Genomic DNA, 18,827 nt, shown 5'->3' with positions numbered 1-18,827 from the left:
TTCATTACATTTTTTCCTGCTACGCGTTCACCATATTGGATAAATATATAAATGGGGTTGATTTTATTTTTCTGATTTATTTAATTTTTTTTATATTTCTTTAGAAACTTTTTATAGAATTTTTTTTAAGCCCCCATAGGGGGCTTCAACCTGCGAACATTAGATCACTTATGCTATTGACTGCAATATTACAGTATTGCAGTCTATGGCAAAATCAGTGCATTGCTATTGAGACCTGTCACAGGCAGAGCTCAATAGCAATATTCCTATAGCAGACCTAGGAACACCCCGACTCCGGCAATCTCGCCACGGGAGCCGGTGACCATTCCAAAGTGAAGGAGAAGGTAAAAAAAAACCCTCAGATACCGGCGGTCACATCTGACCATGGCATCTGAGGGGTTAAATACTTGCGATCAGAGATGTCTGATCGCAAGCATCGTGTAACACAACAGAGACCTGGCAGGTACGCTGCCTGCTCGGCTTCTGAGTGGGCGCCATTTTTAAATAGCCCTCTCCCGACGTAAATAGGCAGATTAGCGACAGAAGAGGGTTAAACTGTTCACACTAGAGTCATACATCTATATATCCTAAGGATTTTTTAGTTTTTTTTACCAAGAATAGGGGCAAGAAAATTCCATTGAAATCTTTGGACCATTAACGGAAATGTTTTTCTCCGTTTTCTGAAAAGCACTGGGGAACAGAATTACAAAGAGAACAATTCTAATGTGAATAGATGATCAGTAATTAAGATTCTATTATTTTATAACTAAGATTTATATTTTATACATCTATTCCTCCATGGCTAAGTAGCAAATAATAATAATAACTCAACAGTTAGTGCTCTTGGAACTGGGCTGCCATAGGCATGCGTCAGGTTTGCCTGTATGAAAATACAAATGGAAATTTTTTAACTTTTTAATGCTAAAAACAGCGTAGAAAAGTCACAGATTTCTCAAAAGTCACAATTTGCAAGGAAAAGTGCGAATTTTGGGCCATTTACGCCACTCACAGCTCTTTTTTAAAAAGTGGGCAAAGCTTAGTTGAAGGGGTCAGTACAACAAATATACTATAATTTACGCCGAAAACTGGTTTTAAATTATAGCAGAAATCTAGCTGGCGTAGATTTTGTTCTATGGCTGGAGGCGTTCTATGGTACAGGTAGGCCCCATACCGCCCCCCATGATCAGACATTAAAATAAAATAAATAACATTAAAAAAATATATATGTATTCACCTCACCGATCTGCTTCTCCCCTTCAGATCCCCACAGGTTCTTACACCAGGCCGGGCGCATGCAAGGTACTAATGCAGGGCAGCGACAGGGAGTTATATGTGACGCAGCACACAATGTCCTGACGCTGTTCATTGTCAGGACCTTGTATGTGCCGCAGACCTTTGCGGGGGCCTGATGTAGCATTCTGAGTGGAGAAGCGGTGAGATGAGTACAATTTTTTTTCTTTTAATGTCTAATCGGGTGGAGGTTGTAGTCGTACTGTTATGCCACAATTGAAGCGCACGGAGCCTCTTAATAAATCTGTCGCATCGTACTCCAGCAAAAGCAGAAAGTTGAGACTGGTCGTATGAAACAACAGTCTAAATCAATCTGCCCCACAGTATTAGGCCTTATTCACACGGACGTGTCCGTTTTGCGCGCGCTAAAGGTCCATGTGTCATCAGCATATGGTGCGCGGCTGCGTGATTTTCACGCAGCCGGCTTCATGGTGACACTCTGGTTTTATGTTGACAAACAGAAAAGCACGTGGTGCTTTTCTGTTTTCATAAATTTATTTTACTACTGTAGCGCGCATCACGCGCGACACCCGGAAGTGCTTCCGTGTGCCATGCGCGATTTCCCCCCCCCATGACTTCAATGGGTGCGTGCTGCGCGAAACACTGCCAAATATAGGACATGTCGTGAGTTTTACGCAGCGCGCATACGCTGTGTGAAATTCACTGACAGTCTGAACGGCCCCATTCACTAACATAGGTCCGTGCGACGTTGCACGGACGTATAACACGTTCGTGTGAATAAGGCCTTAGTAAATACAGTGAAGGAAATAAGTATTTGATCCCTTACTGATTTTGTAAGTTTGCCCACTGTCAAAGACATGAACAGTCTAGAATTTTTAGGCTAGGTTAATTTTACCAGTGAGAGATAGATTATATTTTAAAAAAACCTGAAAATCACATAGTCAAATTTATATATATTTATTTGCATTGTGCACAGAGAAATAAGTATTTGATCCCCTACCAACCATTTAGAGTTCAGCCTTCTCCAGACCAGTTAGGCTGGGTTCACACAACCTATTTTCAGACGTAAACGAGGCGTATTATGCCTCGTTTTACGTCTGAAAATAGGGCTACAATACGTCGGCAAACATCTGCCCATTCATTTGAATGGGTTTGCCGACGTACTGTGCAGACGGCCTGTCATTTACGCGTCGTCGTTTGACAGCTGTCAAAAGACTACGCGTAAAATTACAGCCTCGTCAAAAGAAGTGCAGGACACTTCTTGGGACGTTTTTGGAGCCGTTTTCTCATAGACTCTATTAAAAACAGCTCCAAAAACGGCCGAAAAAACGGCGCGAAAAACGTGAGTTGCTCAAAAAACTTCTGAAAATCAGGTGCTGTTTTCCCTTGAAAACAGCTCCGTATTTTCAGACGTTTTTGGCTCAGCGTATGAACATACCCTTACACACTCCAAATCAACTTGGTGCCTGCATTAAAGACAGCTGTCTTAAATGGTCACCTGTATAAAAGACTCCTGTCCACAGACTCAATTAATCAGTCTGACTCTAACCTCTACAACATGGGCAAGACCAAAGAGCTTTCTAAGGATGTCAGGGACAAGATAATAGACCTACACAAGGCTGGAATGGGCTACAAAACCATAAGTAAGACGCTGGGTGAGAAGGAGACAACTGTTGGTGCAATAGTAAGAAAATAGAAGACATACAAAATGACTGTCAATCGACATCGATCTGGGGCTCCATGCAAAATCTCACCTCGTGGGGTATCCTTGATCCTGAGGAAGGTGAGAGCTCAGCCGAAAACTACACGGGGGGAACTTGTTAATGATCTCAAGGCAGCTGGGACCAGAGTCACCAAGAAAACCATTGGTAACACATTACGCCGTAATGGATTAAAATCCTGCAGTGCCCGCAAGGTCCCCCTGCTCAAGAAGGCACATGTACAGGCCCGTCTGAAGTTTGCAAATGAACATCTGGATGATTCTGAAAGTGATTGGGAGAAGGTGCTGTGGTCAGATGAGACTAAAATTGAGCCCTTTGGCATTAACTCAACTCGCCGTGTTTGGAGGAAGAGAAATGCTGCCTATGACCCAAAGAACACCGTCCCCACTGTCAAGCTTGGAGGTGGAAACATTATGTTTTGGGGGTGTTTCTCAGCTAAGGGCACAGGACTACTTCACCGCATCAATGGGAGAATGGATGGAGCCATGTACCGACAAATCCTGAGTGACAACCTCCTTCCCTCCACCAGGACATTAAAAATGGCTCGTGGCTGGGTCTTCCAGCACGACAATGACCCGAAACATACAGCCAAGGCAACAAAGGAGTGGCTCAAAAAGAAGCACATTAAGGTCATGGAGTGGCCTAGCTAGTCTCCAGACCTTAATCCCATCGAAAACTTATGGAGGGAGCTGAAGATCAGAGTTGCCAAGCGACAGCCTCGAAATCTTAATGATTTACAGATGATCTGCAAAGAGGAGTGCGCCAAAATTCCATCTAACATGTGTGCAAACCTCATCATCAACTACAAAAAACGTCTGACTGCTGTGCTTGCCAACAAGGGTTTTGCCACCAAGTATTAAGTCTTGTTTGCCAAAGGGATCAAATACTTATTTCTCTGTGCACAATGCAAATAAATATATATAATTTTGACTATGTGATTTTCTGTTTTTTTTTTTAGTTAATCTATCTCTCACTGGTAAAATTAACCTAGCCTAAAAATTCTTGACTGTTCATGTCTTTGACAGTGGGCAAACTTACAAAATCAGCAAGGGATCAAATACTTATTTCCTTCACTGTAGTTACTCTACTGTTTTAGGCATCAGAATTCCAGAGTAAATTTTGAAGCCGCAGAGATAAGGAATCATGTATTTAGTTTTACCTTCAGGCCTCATATACCTACCTATATTACCTGAGAATTATATAAATGTTAGACTAATAGGGCATTTTAATATAATTTATAAAAGTAATAATGGCAAGCCTTGTGTTACAGATTTCAGATGGCTTTGTCCTGTGTCAATGTATTACAGTATTACAGAAGTACAGTAAAATATTATAGACACACCGTATACCTATGAGAGGATTCTACCACATTGGTAATAATTCACTTGTGCAGTGCATGTTTCATGATGGTTCTTTGTGGTGTGGGGCTCATAGCTGACAATCACTTCTCTATATTACTCAACACATCTCCTCAGTTTAGCTTCCTCTTCATATTTCAGAGATTATTTCATAATTTAATATTCTCACAATAATTAGGATCTGTTAAAGTTCTGACATCTCATTTTGTGAAGTCTTTTTTGGGGATGAACATCATAATAAAGCATACGTATATAATTAGATTGTTAACAACTGGGCACATGATGTCGGAATGAAAAACTAAGCCTGGTTCTCATATTCTTTTGTCTGTTTCCAGTCCAGACTGAATGTACACACATACTGTACTTTACTTATATTTTCCACAAAGCTCCAGTTTACAGCTCTCCAGTGTTTCTTAGCATGAGAGTCCGTGTTTCTGCCAGTTTCGCCAGTGTGGGCGCAGCCACAGCCCAGGAAGGGAGCTTAGCAAAATGGATAAAAAAAAGTGTTTTCTCTTTGTATTGGAATTGTATCCATGGACTTTTAACAGTTAGGGAAAATATCATATATGATGGCTTTTCGAATGATTGCTTCAGAAGTTATATAAACGAAACCAGTAAATGGAAAGTTGCTGGGAATTGTCGAGCTGGTATTTTCCAAATTTTAGAAAAAATATTTATTTTATTGTATGTGTTCACAGAGTAATAAAAAGAGTCGTTGTTTCAGTAATTTTTTTAACACTGTTTCTCAATTGTCTTGATACGCTATTGTTTCCATAAAAAAAAAACGGATACTTTACGGAATGGAAACAAATGGAAACTAACTGAAACGGAAGCATTACCATTGAAATCAATGGTAATGCAAACGGAAGCTATAGTTTCCATTTGGCTTTCAGTTAATCTGTTCTTCTGGCAGAATACGTGAACGGAAACCCCAAACGGAACCCAATGCTGACTTGAACAGGCCCTTACTTATCTGCTGCTATTATGTCTGGTGAAGTCTACAGGAACCCATCTCAGAAGGATGTTTTTTAATTTTGAAGTGTTGAACATAAATTACATTTAGAAATATCTTCACTAACTGTAATGTGATATCAGAATATCTTTAGACTTTTCTTTGTGTTGTGTGCTACTATATGGTTTGCTCGTCTGCTTAACAACTGCTTCCGCAATCAGACTTTGCGCTGGCTACTATGGTTAGCAAAGACTAAGGGACTCCAAGGTCTTCACTCTTTAGTCCCTATACAGGGATCTTGCTTTCGCTGCTAGGAGTCTCCAGGTTGCGCCTGCAGAGTAGTTGTGGTCAGAGCTGGAAACGGAACAATAACAGTGGACAGGAAGGTAAGCAACAACCCCAGGTCAAAATCCAACAGCAGTACAACACAAACTATGTCAGAACAGAACCAGGTATCCTAAACTTATAATGTAACTGGCACAGACATGAGCCTCTGAGAGATTCAAATAGAGCTCTCAGCTTTCTGATTAGCCAGAAAATCGGCATTCTGATCGACCAACCGAGTGTTCAGATTGGCTGATCGACCATTAACACAGACAGATTAGGCGACCATGCGTATTGGGCATACGCAGATACAGTTGACACCGGGACATACCACTGGCCGCCCGGGACAGCAGGACGCCTATTGTCAATGGTGGGTCCTGTGTTATCTCAATATGCAGTAGATGTCACCTCTCATTGTAATTCTGACTGTGATGATAATGAGATGACTGCTGAGACGTGATCTCTACAGAACTGACTGTGAAAACTGTCCGACTCCCGGGACCCCACTGATCAGCTGTTTTGAAGGGGGTGCAGCGCGAATTACTGTCATATGTCCTATATATTCCATAATATAAAGAGGTATGTTTGATAAAAGATCCTCTTTTAGGAGGGTGTTTTGTGGGGGCTTTTGTCTTGTCAGTGCTGCAATGTCATTTAAAAGATCCTGGCAAGATGTCAGAGTAGGGTCCTGTTCACATCTGCGCTGTAAACACCATTAGGGTCCTCCGTCATAGATTCCCTCGTATATGGCGGACAAAATATCACAGGCAAAATAATGAAAACCATGACGGAATCCCGATGGAACCCGTTAAAGTCAATGTGCGTCGTTGGTTTCTGTCATGCGATAGATCCAACACTTCCGGTGTTCTAGACGGAACCCGGAATGCAGATGTGAGCAGTCTTTTAACATGAAATTTACAGAACTGAGTTATACGTTCACTGCATTTATACTTTTTATTTTATATTTGATTATACATGAATCTTCCAACAGTGTAATGCATAGTGTATGTTGGATTCTGTGTAAATAACCAAATCTTTTACTTATATGCTTTTCAGGGGATGTAGATGATGCCAGTCACCACATTTTCAATTTGACCTCACTCACATCTTCAGAAAACATACTCTCGGCTACATTTCATTATTATCTTGGGGATATGCAAAACAGCAGCTTAAGATGTTCACACTCTCCACCATGCCTTCGCCAAGTACATCGAAAGCATGAAATGACCATAAGCTTCACAGTGTCCAGTTTCACGTCAATTGAGAACCAGACAAGAGTGTTGGGTCACTTTTTTATAAATATTTCATCATCCTACCGTGACATTCCATCATGGCAATGGAAGGACATTACTCAAATCCTACGTGAGGCAAAGCAGAATGGAGAGACTGTCATTGAAATTAACATGACCATTGATAGTCCAACTCCTCATCGGAAGCATTTGCTAAGGCATAAGCCTTATATCTTAGTATATGCTAATGACTCAGCCATTTCAGAACCTGATAGTGTTGTTTCCAACTTGCATGGACAGCACGGTTCTATAATTCATAAACCACACAATAAAGCAGGACTTTTCGAACACAGGAGTCGACGTTCAACGGATATTCTTTTACCATTACAAAACAATGAGCTACCTGGAGCAGAGTACCAATATAATGAAGATGAAGAGCGTTGGGAGGAGAAAAAGCCCTACAAAACCCTTCATGTTAGGCCGGCAGAGAAAGGGAAGTCTAAGAAAAAAGTAAGGAAAAGTGGGCGCCAAAAAAGCCAAACACTACAGTTTGATGAGCAGACCCTGAAAAAAGCAAGAAGAAAGCAATGGAATGAACCACGAAACTGTGCACGCCGTTACCTTAAAGTAGACTTTGCCGACATAGGCTGGAGTGAATGGATTATTTCCCCCAAATCCTTTGATGCTTATTATTGCTCAGGTGCATGCCAGTTCCCGATGCCAAAGGTATTGTAAATATTTTAATAGTAATTTTACACTGGCTTTTATATCAACATTTATTTCCCCACAGCGCTGGGCAGGAAAGTGTATCTTTTTTATGAACTGTACATCTTTTTTTTTTTTAATCAATAAAATATTCCAGCTGTTTTATTAGGAAGCCCAATGAAGCCGTAAATAAGTAATATTTTTATGTCTGCTCTATAAGTGGAGCTGGTAAAATAGTGAGATTTAAAAACTGAAGGTTTATGTGTAGGAATTTCTTGTACACTATCCAAACACTAATGCCTCGCTATGTAGAAAAGCATGACCTTTTGTCCGCTTGTGGAGGTTCATGTTCCACATCTTTTTGCATTTGTAAATGTCCACATTTCACACTTTTTCTAAAACCAGACATGCTTTCATTCTTTCTTTTATCAGATGTTACTTAAACAGAAAGAACATACATATGTACTCATATTATTATTTAGCATGTAGTACAGTATATCTCATTATTGATTAGATTTAGTTGTATAGTTTAGTAAATAAAGATCATTATGACCGACAAGACAAACATGGATATTGTGTTTCTGCGTGTGTGTGTGTGTGTGTGTGTGTATGTATATATATATATATATATATATATATATATATATACACATACATACAGTAGAACAGGGGTAGGCAACCTTTTTTGTATGGCGTGCTGGTAAAAAAAAAAAAGTCAATGATGAAGCACTCAGCGTGCCATGCAATCATAAAAGTCATATAAGACAAACTGTTACCACGTATGTGGCATAAACCAATTAATCAGTTAATTAAACTTACATTTCAGTGTGACCCCTGTCCTGTCCCTGACTTTCTTTGTAAAGGTGATCCATCTGTGATGCATACGAGGTGACTGAACACCAACTGGGGGAACTGCTCACAGGAGAGACCGCGGCTACTGAACACCAGCTGGGGTGGGGGTACAAATAGGAGAGACAGAGCGGCTACTGAACACTAGCTGGGGGGGTGCATATAGGAGATGGAGTGTTCAACCTTTGCTAACTTTTTTATTTTAGGCCTTATTCAGATGACCTTGTGTCGGCCATATTTCCCGTTATCTATGATGCTAGAGTAAAGTCCCTGCCTCCACGCTGGACTGCTGTCTCTTACTGTAATCAGGTTTTCAGTATGGCACAGTATTTCTGCGGAGTGGTTACTGAACTCTGTCCTTGCGGTGCTGATGACCAGGAGAGAGCAGCGCTTTATTATGCATTTGGTGATGCTGAACACCAGGAGAGGGAGCAGTGCTGCATTGTGTGCTTGCTAATTGTTCAGCAGCGACAAACACACTGCAGCACTGCTCCCTCTCCTGGTGTTCAGCATCGCCAAATGCATAATAAAGCGCTGCTCTCTCCTGGTCATCAGCACCACCAAGAGCGTAATGGAGCGCCACTCTCTCTCCCTGTGTTCAGCGCCGCTAAGCACACAACAGTGCTGGACACGAGGAGAGGGAACTGGGCTAGCAAACCATGCCCCGTGTGCACAGGTTGCTGACGCCTGCAGTAGAAGATTAGCATCAAGAGAGCCAGGCACAACAGGCTCAGAACAGATAGAGACAGTGAGACAATGGATACATTCCATAAACAGGGCTTGTCTGTGTTTATTTTCGCATCCAGAAAAGAAACAACCTTTACAGTTTAGGCAAAACAGAAAATGAAATCCTGCTCCACTGAGCTATACCAGAGCCACTCAATTTAAGGGCAACTTTCATACTCTTTCCCTTTGAAAAGAGGAACTCAGCAGGGTTGCACTTTGTCCCTTCTACTTTTTACTTTAGTAATTAAACCGTTGGCGGTCACAATTCGTTCTAGACCTGACATAACGGGTTTCAAATATAAACGATTAAAAGATAATGTTATATGCCGATGATATTGTTTTGTTTCTGAGCCAAGCACACTAATCTTTGGAAAAGGTCCTAAAGTTGATATGTTTTTTTGGGAACGTTATCTGGAATAGGTAGTAAATAGGTAGTTCTGTTGGTAGACAATAATTTTTCTGATTTTTCAGATAACGTTTAAATATTAGAGAAAAACGATAGCTCCTGTTCCAGAAGAATATATCCTTCTTAATAATCGACCACTATTTTAAAAATTGAGGGATAAACCCAACTCAGAAAGCTCTTCCACTCTCGTTGGGAGTGAGAGCGATATTGATTAAGATGGTATATCTGGCATTGATTCTGTATATTTTTCAGAATTCGCCAACATTGCTCCCAAATGCAATATTTGATACATTGGGTTCTTTTACCAGAGATATCTTATGGCATGGTAAAAAAAACTTATTGACACATTGAGAGCGCACCCGAGGCTGGGAGGGCTGTCTATCCCAGACTACAGAAGTTACTTTATTGCCTCCCTGCTTCAACAATTGATTTGGTCATATATCTCTATCCTATACAACGCAAAAAGATAATTATACATATCACAGTATATCATGTTTAAGAAGTTATTTACAAAACTTTATGTTTATATACAACCATACATTTTTCCCTTCACTTCTTTTGCACCCTCCCCCCACCCCAACCAGAAAAAACCCCAAAGAGGAATCTATTTATATAACTTTTACATATCTTCTAGTACATAGGTTTTCTCAGCCTGCTCCAGAAGATCTATATTGTTTTTAGAGCCTAAACTCAAATGTTTGTAACAAAGTGAAATTACCCCTTTACAGTGAGATTTATTTGGCAAAATATCACCCAAGTAAAAATGTTTAATTCTATATTTGAATTTATCTTTGGTGGATTTCAATACGTGACTTAATTAAATTGACTTCCAAATTTAACGGGGCCTACTCAATTTTTTCAGCCATGGAGCTGAATCTTCTGGCAAAATATAAAAGGGCTGTCCTTCCGACAGCGTATATGCTTCAGACCCTTTGGGATAAAAATTAAAAGGATATAGATATTGTAGGTTTTTGCTCTGTAACCACTATTTGACATGTACTTAAGGAAGAAATTCATCTATTTTTGTGGAAACATTAAGTTTTTTACCTGTCACAAATTATTGAGAATAGGTCTATTAGTACCTTTTCACATTTAATGTCTAAATTCAGGCCGTCGTCTAAGGATTATCTTTACTATTTACTGTTAAAGCATTACTTAATTGGATTGCTGCCTGTATTTAAGAGAATTGAGACGTGTTCCCCTATGGTAGAATTTCTAATTAATACTTCTGCTAAAAAAGGGTTTACGGCAAAAATTTATAGCCTCCTAAAAAGGTTGAAGGAGGATGTTCCTGTTGTGGGGGGCTTTAGAAAGTGGAAAGTAATCTGCCCAAATTTGTTAGAAGAAGACTGTTTTGCGGCTCTGAAATCTATATGGGAAATTACTCATAATCCTTCACTACGGTCACCCCAGTTATTTATATTTTATATAGTATATTATACACTGAAACTGCTTTTTTCATGGTGTATTAAAGGCGATTCATTGGCAGATTTAATGCATCTTCTTCGGAGGTGCAACAGATTACATAGTTTTCGGCAGAATATTTTGGCGCATCTTTCTTTTAGTTTTGGTGTGGAGTCTACAATCGAACCTGTACTGTGTATTCTGGGGTCAGGTCAAAGGTTGGGCGGCCAGGCTGAGGGAAAAATATAGTTCTATTAGGGATTCTTTTAGCAAAAAAATTGATTATTGAAAACTGGAGGGGACAAAAACCACCGTTAGTTTCCTTTTTGAGTGATCCAGATAAATAAGATTGCAGCTACTGATAAATTTTGGGAAAGATGGAAAATTTAGCCTACGCAGTTTCTGTCGTAATTGTTTGTTCCTTTTTCTTTTTCCCTTTTTCCTCCTCGTGGCTAAAAAGGGGAGGTTGGGGTATGGGGGGGGGTGGGGGGCTATGTGTACTGATTTTAATGACAGATTTGTTTTTTTCTTACTACTTCTGTCTTGTTACATTATGTTTTGGTTAATGGTTACGGAATTTAACAAAATATTGAAAGTAATATTTATATATACAGTGAATTCTCTTTGAGAAACTACCCAAAATTTCATTGAAAAGTGGTCTTCTAGGGGGGTGGTTCTCTCGAAGAGGTTGTCTTTTGGAGAGGTTTCACTGTGTATTTCTCAGTCATATTCAGTTAAACTGTATGGAAAATAGACATAAAACTTTAGTGAATTAGAAGAAATTTACAAGGGTAAAATTGTGAACCAATTACAACATATGCATAAACAAGTACATTCTTAGGATTCTTTACACGTAAAGATTTCTGTCCAATTTCTATCCAATCAGACCAATATCAATCTAATTGTATGTGTAAATGTCCAATTATTCTGATTAAAATCTTTCTCATCTGTTAGAAAACGGAAATACTCTGTCATCATGACTAGCGCATAAACAGTATCTGAACGACAACTCCATTATGGTGAATAGGGAAGGTTTTTTTTGTTTTTTTTTTACGACCACCATATTAGATGCGGTAGACAAGAATTGGTTCCCTTCTAACAAAATATCTGTGTTTGTAAAGGTCCATCTCAGACTACATCATAAGTGTAATTTTAAGCTGAATGGATGTACATCAGAGTCCCCTGAGATCTTTGCCCAGGCGCCCAGTTTTTAGCTTTTTTATGTTACAAAATTATGTGAGTTGCTTCTCACTATGTCCTGGGCAACAGACTACAGACTGAAAAGTAACAAAGTGACGACTTGCAGTCTGTTGCTGAGGATTGACATCTTTTCCTTCTATTACTGAGTGAGACCTTGCTCCGGACTCGTATACATATCCATACAGGGAAGACTTAACATTGAGTGAGACCATTCAGTGCCTAAAGGTTAATTATTGGACTTCTACACACTTTCTACTACTAGATAAGAATGTGGCACTGTAGTTGTGCAGTGTTCCACTCCCCCTTGGTAGTAAAAATGCTGTACTCCCCCACCACTTCCCCAGCAGTTACCGCAGGCTCTCCACAGTCCTTAGTACTCACAGCAACACCCCCAGAAGTCACAGCAGTCCTCCAAAACTTCCCTAGTAGCCACAGCAGCCTTCCCATTTCACCAGTAGTCATAGCGGCTCCCCCAATTCCCCATTAGTCTCAGCAGCCCCCCACTTTCCCAGTAGTAGCAGGACTCCTTCCACTTTCGAAGCCAGTCACAGCAAACCCCCCCCCCACTCACTTCCCCAGTAGTCACATCAGTGCCCTCCGCTAGTCATAGCAACCCCCCTCGACTTCCCCAGTAGTCCTAGCAGACTGCCATGCCCATTATATGTGACTGCTTCTGCCGGGAGAGATGGAGATTGATATTGTCGATGACAGTATACAGCTTCATATATTCAGCACCAGGTGGAATTTCCGGGTCGCCGAATGGGAAGACTAGGGAGTTGATTTTGATATAACTGGAGGTAGAAAGTTTCTGTACATTTTAACAGCACAGATTATAGGCTGCTGAAATATAAATGTACAGATTCCGGTTGTGAAGGGGTTACAGCAAGTATGCTCAGGTCACAATGGAAGGCTTGTATTATAGTCCTTAGTTTAATGCTTCCACAATTAGGTTGCGGTGTTTATCTGTGGAATTGAAAGTATGAATTGGCTTCCATTCTCATGTGTGACATGGGGTTGGGTGGAAATGGATACAGCACATGTTTTCAAAATGTTATATCAAGTTCAATCATTTACAAGCAGGGAAATTCTGGAAGCATTTGTTACACTTTCTGTAAGTTGGTCCTCCTGTATCTTGTGGAATTCCCGGGCCTCTAACAGATTGGGCTCAGCGCCCAAAGGTTAATTATTGCTGGTTGACATTGATAGCCTATCACATTCCTCCTTCAGGCTGAAAAGCTAGTCAACAGGAAAAATAGCAGCATGTTTGCTTGTCTCAAGTTTATACTGTACAAGTGCAATTATAGGGAATGGATGCAAACCTTAGCATGCCTTTTACCTATGTAAAGTGCTGCTGATATGTTCCTAATAATAAGGTCTCATTCACATTGCAGAAACGTGTGCATGGAGCCTTTATAGCAACACACAAATTCCCTATGGCTCTTCATGGCAAATCTGTGTGGCTCCTTTATTATTAATATATTGCTTCTAGGGGAGAATACCTTGATAATATAACATACGGTGGAGCGTGCCACAATTATTTTCAGTCGGATTTGGCATTAATCTGACAGTAAAAGCTTTCTTATGCCTCCCTATGAAATCGGAGGTTACCACGGTACAGTAGGCCACAGTATCATGACTATAGGCTTGAGGCCTAGATTAAATTAACTTTTGCTGAAAGATCTCTTCAGCTACGTATACATAACTTTTAGTTAACCACCAAAATAACCATCTTCTTTTTTTTAAACGACCACAGTTTCCCTTTCAGAGAAAAAAGTATGAGGGTATTTTTAATCAGACATATCATAAAAGGAATAAAAATATTCCTAAAATAGAAAACGCCAAGTCTTAAATCCTCATTTCAGAGGTCACCATGCTTTTCACTCTATTGAAGAAAATGGGAGTAATGTAAGGCTGAGCTCTGGCTGCCAGCCCTTTGTTGACTTTTATGACATTCTTTTTGCTTATGTCTCAAGTGTTGCAAGACAGTAAGCCCTTATTCACACGACAGGGATTCCCGGCCGGGTGACGGCCGTTCATAAAACGGCCATCACCCGGCTGCAGTAGGAACAATAGAGCCCTAATGGGGCTATTTACACGACCGATTTTTTGACGGCCCGGGAAACCTGGCCGTCAAAAAATGGGACATGTCCTATTTTCGGCCGTTTACCCGGCCGCCCGGCTCCCATAGAAGTCTATGGGGCCGGGTAATACACGGCCATCACCGGAATGTGTCCCGAGTGATGGCCATGTATTCCGTCGCTCGCTCCCTCCACACAGCGCAGAGTGCATGTGAGGAGGAGGAGTTGATGCCATTCGGACAAATGGCTGTACGCTGGAGGTAAGTTTATACACTGTGTGGCAGGGCCGGGGTGTACAACAGGTGGAAGGGAGCACTGCGCTGGCTCCCTTCCCCTGCTTGTTTTAAAAGCGCCCTGGCCCGGCGACACCTTCCATGGCGCCGCTAGCAGCTGCTGCTGCTGCGGCTGCTACTACTGTAGCGACGCCACTATAGCAGAGCAGGGAGGTATCTCCCTGCTCTGCTATGTGCTAGCCCCACTTTAGCTCCGTGAAGGAGCGGAATCCCCGTGTGTTCGGGTATTCCGCTCCTGGACAGAGCACTTGATGTCTCTGTCCATATCTGGGCAGTGACATCAGGGGAAACTCCTGAAGCGGAATCCGCGAACACTCTGTGACCGGGGATTCCACACCAGGCGAAGCCAGTAACGTTCAGTGTCCATAAATGGACACAGACGACAGGGGCTTTTCCTGAAGTAGAATCACCAGCCACATGGGGATTCCCCTTCAGGAGTTGCCCCTGATGTCACTGTCCAGATCTGCCCGGCCCGGAACGGAGGCAAAACTAATGCAAACCAACCGGGAAAAACTGCCAATTTTATCGGCCGACACTCGGGCTCGGGCGGGACCCTGTCGTGTGAATAAGGCATAAGGGTAACAACTATTTCATCATGCGACTACTTAACTTGTAGAGACTCCAGTTTCTTTAGTAGTCCAATGTAAGTCAATGGTAAATGAAAACTGCAGATAATAGATATGTTGTGTTTTATAGCAATGATACATGAGCAACTAAAGAAATGCCACTGTGGTCTGTAGACAGCAGTGTTCTAAATAATTTCTGAAATTATTGAAAATTTTATTATTGGAGTCAGTCTCTTTATAAGCTGGAGTGACCTGTAGGGCTGAGATGAGGTTTCAGATTCCTCGGAGCTGCCCATTCTCTCAATAGACTTCTTATAACCTCATCATTGTTCTATTCAATGGTGCTTATTGTTCAATATATGATAAATATGGTCTTTACCAAAATTGAGACGATATGGAATAGAATTGTATTGCCTAGTACAAGGCATAGAGCTTCATGAATATTTGATCAAAATTTAAACCGGTTGGACAGGTCCATAAGGAAAACCATAATAACTGAAGAATTTAGTATTTTGGGTGGGGTTGCCATTGAAAAAAACTTTTTTTTTTAGTCTAATCATAGGAGCCCATTAAATAAGGATCCATAACCCCACAAAGTTAAAAAGTCACCTGGATTGTCTACTGGCTACTGTAAAATACTACTTGAAATACAATGTAAGTTCAATGATATAAGTTAAATGTGTCCAAAGGGATTTTCAAAACATCTGGACTTTTGAGTGAGCTCAGCCCCAGTGAAGCCATAGTATACAGACATTCATTTTTTATTAGTTTCCCTTGTAACATTATACTGTGTGCAGCTTTAGGTTTGGTGAGGTTTGTTGTTGGCCCCATGTCACAGTTTTCACAACATGGCAATAACTTTGATTCTGTTCAATAACCTTGGAGTTAAAGGGTTGGTTCATAGAAGTCATACAATCATTTTATGGAGGAGCCTCAAATGTAGAAGTTTATTAGCCCTTTCATGACCAAGGGTCATTGATGCCCCTGTGTCCAGGTCAAATTTTCCATTTCTCAAATACAGTTCTTTAAACGATAAATATTTGCAACCGCTTTGAATATCACAACTATTTTACTTATTTTTTTCATTTTTTACATTAGTTTAACTCCATGCTTTTAATTTTCATTATGAGCAGACAAATCACTAAAAATGTGAAAAAAACACGCTTTTTTGTCATTTATATATTTATCTTTATTATATGTGTATATATATATATATATATATATATATATATATATATATATATACACACGCTGTTGCTTTGTTGTTTTCTCTCTCCGTCAGCCTGGATCACTGTGAAGAGAGAGTGAAGTGGACCATAAGACTATATTCACATAACGTGAATAAAAAAGGCCGTATAAAACGGATCAACTGTCTAACCGTTTTTAACTTTGCCATCCATTTTTCATGGCCGTTAAAAAAATTGATGAATTTTATTTGTTAGGGTTTTTTTGTCATAACCCCCTTAAAACACCACAGTGCCCATGTAGATAGTGCAGCAATGCCTCTGTATATAGTGCCGCAATGCCCCTGTAGATAGGGCCACAGTGACCACTGTATGTAGATAGTGTCAATGCCCACATAGATAGTGCCATATTGCCACAGTTCCCATTGTAGATAGTGCCCACATAAGGCCACAGTTCCCACTGTATATAGCGCCACACACAGTGCCCATGTAGATAGCGCCAGTGTCCCCTGTAAGTAGTGCCCATATAGTGCCACAGTGCCCCTGTAAATAGTGCCACACCCCCCTGTAGATAGTGCCACAAACCCCCTGTAAATAGTGCCACCCCCCGGCAGATCGCAACAACCCCTAGCAGATAGCACCATCCTCCATGTAGATAGCACCACCCCCCCCTGTAGATAGCGCTACCTAAGCGCCCTCTAGGAGCGGAATCCCCGGCTAGAGCGCACTGACCGGAGATTCCGCTCCTAGAGGAAGCTTAGATTGCGCTTTCTACGGGTGTGTTTGCACTAACTACAGGGGGGTTGTGTGTGACTCTATCTACAGAGGGTTGTGTGTGCCGCTATCTACAGGGGGGTTGTGTGTGCCGCTATCTACAGGAGGGTTCTCAAAGCCCCGACAGACATGAAAGTGCAGCGCTACTTACACTGAAGCAACACTGCACATATTAAATGCCGTTCCAGGCTGCCAGCGTTTGTATACGTGACAACTTCACGGGTTATCCCCAGTTGGCTGTCGTGAAGTGGTTAAAAGAATAATCACTGTATGGATGTATACAGATAAATAAACATTCACATGTACTCTGCCTTACTCTGTGACTTCGTCTTGGCTGTTATTGATGTGGTGAGGAAGCTGATTGTAGACCCATCTCATCCTGCATTTGACCACGTGGTGCACATCTGTCGCATGCCCAACATATATCTGCTTTCAGCTGGCATCTGTAACTGGTTTTTGTGTTACAAAAAAGCACCAACAGTGGACAGAAAATTGTCTAAGCCAGTCTTTCTGGCCATCTAAAATCTCTAAGTATGGCCAAATTTTACTTGTACTTTTAGTTGACCTTGACCATCTTAGTCCGCAGTCCCAGTGGTATGACTTAATTTTATCGCTATCCTAAGTTTCTTCAAACCAGACACAGTGTCCAAGCAATTATTTTTTCTCATAGACCCTTGAATCCACATATATCCACACGTTAGCCAAACCATTCTGTTGCTATGACAAGTAAATTAAAGGGGAGTTCCCAACATAAACATTTATTGCATATCCACAGGATATTCCAATAAATGTCTCATAAATGCGGGTGCCAGCTCTGGGACCTGCACCTATATCAAGAACCGGAGTCGCCCGACCCACAATGCGCCTGGTGCGGCAGCTGCAAGCTGCCAATTCCAGTCAGGGACTAGATGAGAAGAGGCCACGCATGCGAGCGGCTCTCTCCATTCTGTTGTATGGGAGATATGGAAACATCCGAGTTATGGACATAGCCAAATCTTGGAATCATCAGGTTGCGGCCGCCACACCAGGCGAAACCGGTGTCGGGGGACCCCCTGTTCTCAGTATAGGTGCGGGTCTTAGAGCCTGGACCCACATCTATCTGACATTTATGGCATATCGTGTGAATATTCCATAAATGTCTAATTAGGAATACCCCTTTAAACATGAACCTGCGGGTGTGTACTGTATTATAAGTCAACAACGTCCCTATTGTCAATTTCACATCCTATCAAGAACACTTCGGTTTAACCCAATCATTGTATTAAATTATTCCTAGCATCTTCACAAATTCACTTTAGGCAGTGGCACTATAATGTAGCCCTGAACTAAGCCCCCAATTTCTTCTTTTATATATTCTTACCAGAATTCATATTGAAAGGTCTTAATTCAGTATACAATGATAATAAAAAAACAGCATCTGAAATGCCATCCAGCTCTCTCAAATCTAAGGAACATTCCATCCGCGGGCGGTTAGTGTAATGAACAAAGAGTTACATTAGGGATCAGAATATAGATACACAAAGCTATACGAATGTCCTGGAGTTCATTACAATCATATGAGAAGGTGAGGGTCGCAGCTAGATACCCCAGCCAGCAGCTGTCATCACAAGCTCACTGCAATATGGCTCATTACTACATTACATCTCTCTCCGTACCTGAAGACATTGGAAAGTACTTACATTAAAAAGAAACTTGCTTTATGGCCAAATCATTAACACCCAATACAGCTGTTGCTACGTTGGCTTCTATTCTAGTCATTTCCTATAACCAAGTATATCAGTAATGTTATCCAAGCTGGCATTCCTAT

General features: G+C 41.1%; 1 protein-coding gene across 1 annotated transcript in view; it reads left to right on the top strand.

The window, feature by feature from the left end:
• Positions 1 to 18,827, top strand: part of BMP3 (bone morphogenetic protein 3) — a 72,910-nt gene that overhangs the window by 52,156 nt on the left and 1,927 nt on the right. Inside the window, exon 2 of the mRNA XM_075849837.1 lies at positions 6,663 to 7,561. Coding sequence (XP_075705952.1) covers positions 6,663 to 7,561 — 899 coding nt within the window. The remainder of the gene's footprint in view (positions 1 to 6,662; positions 7,562 to 18,827) is intronic.

This window comes from Rhinoderma darwinii, chromosome 1 (assembly GCF_050947455.1).
Source record: "Rhinoderma darwinii isolate aRhiDar2 chromosome 1, aRhiDar2.hap1, whole genome shotgun sequence".
In the NCBI taxonomy this organism is placed as follows: domain Eukaryota; kingdom Metazoa; phylum Chordata; class Amphibia; order Anura; family Rhinodermatidae; genus Rhinoderma; species Rhinoderma darwinii.
The sequence above is the reverse complement of the archived record's forward strand: the minus strand, read 5'-3'. Positions and strand labels throughout refer to the sequence as shown.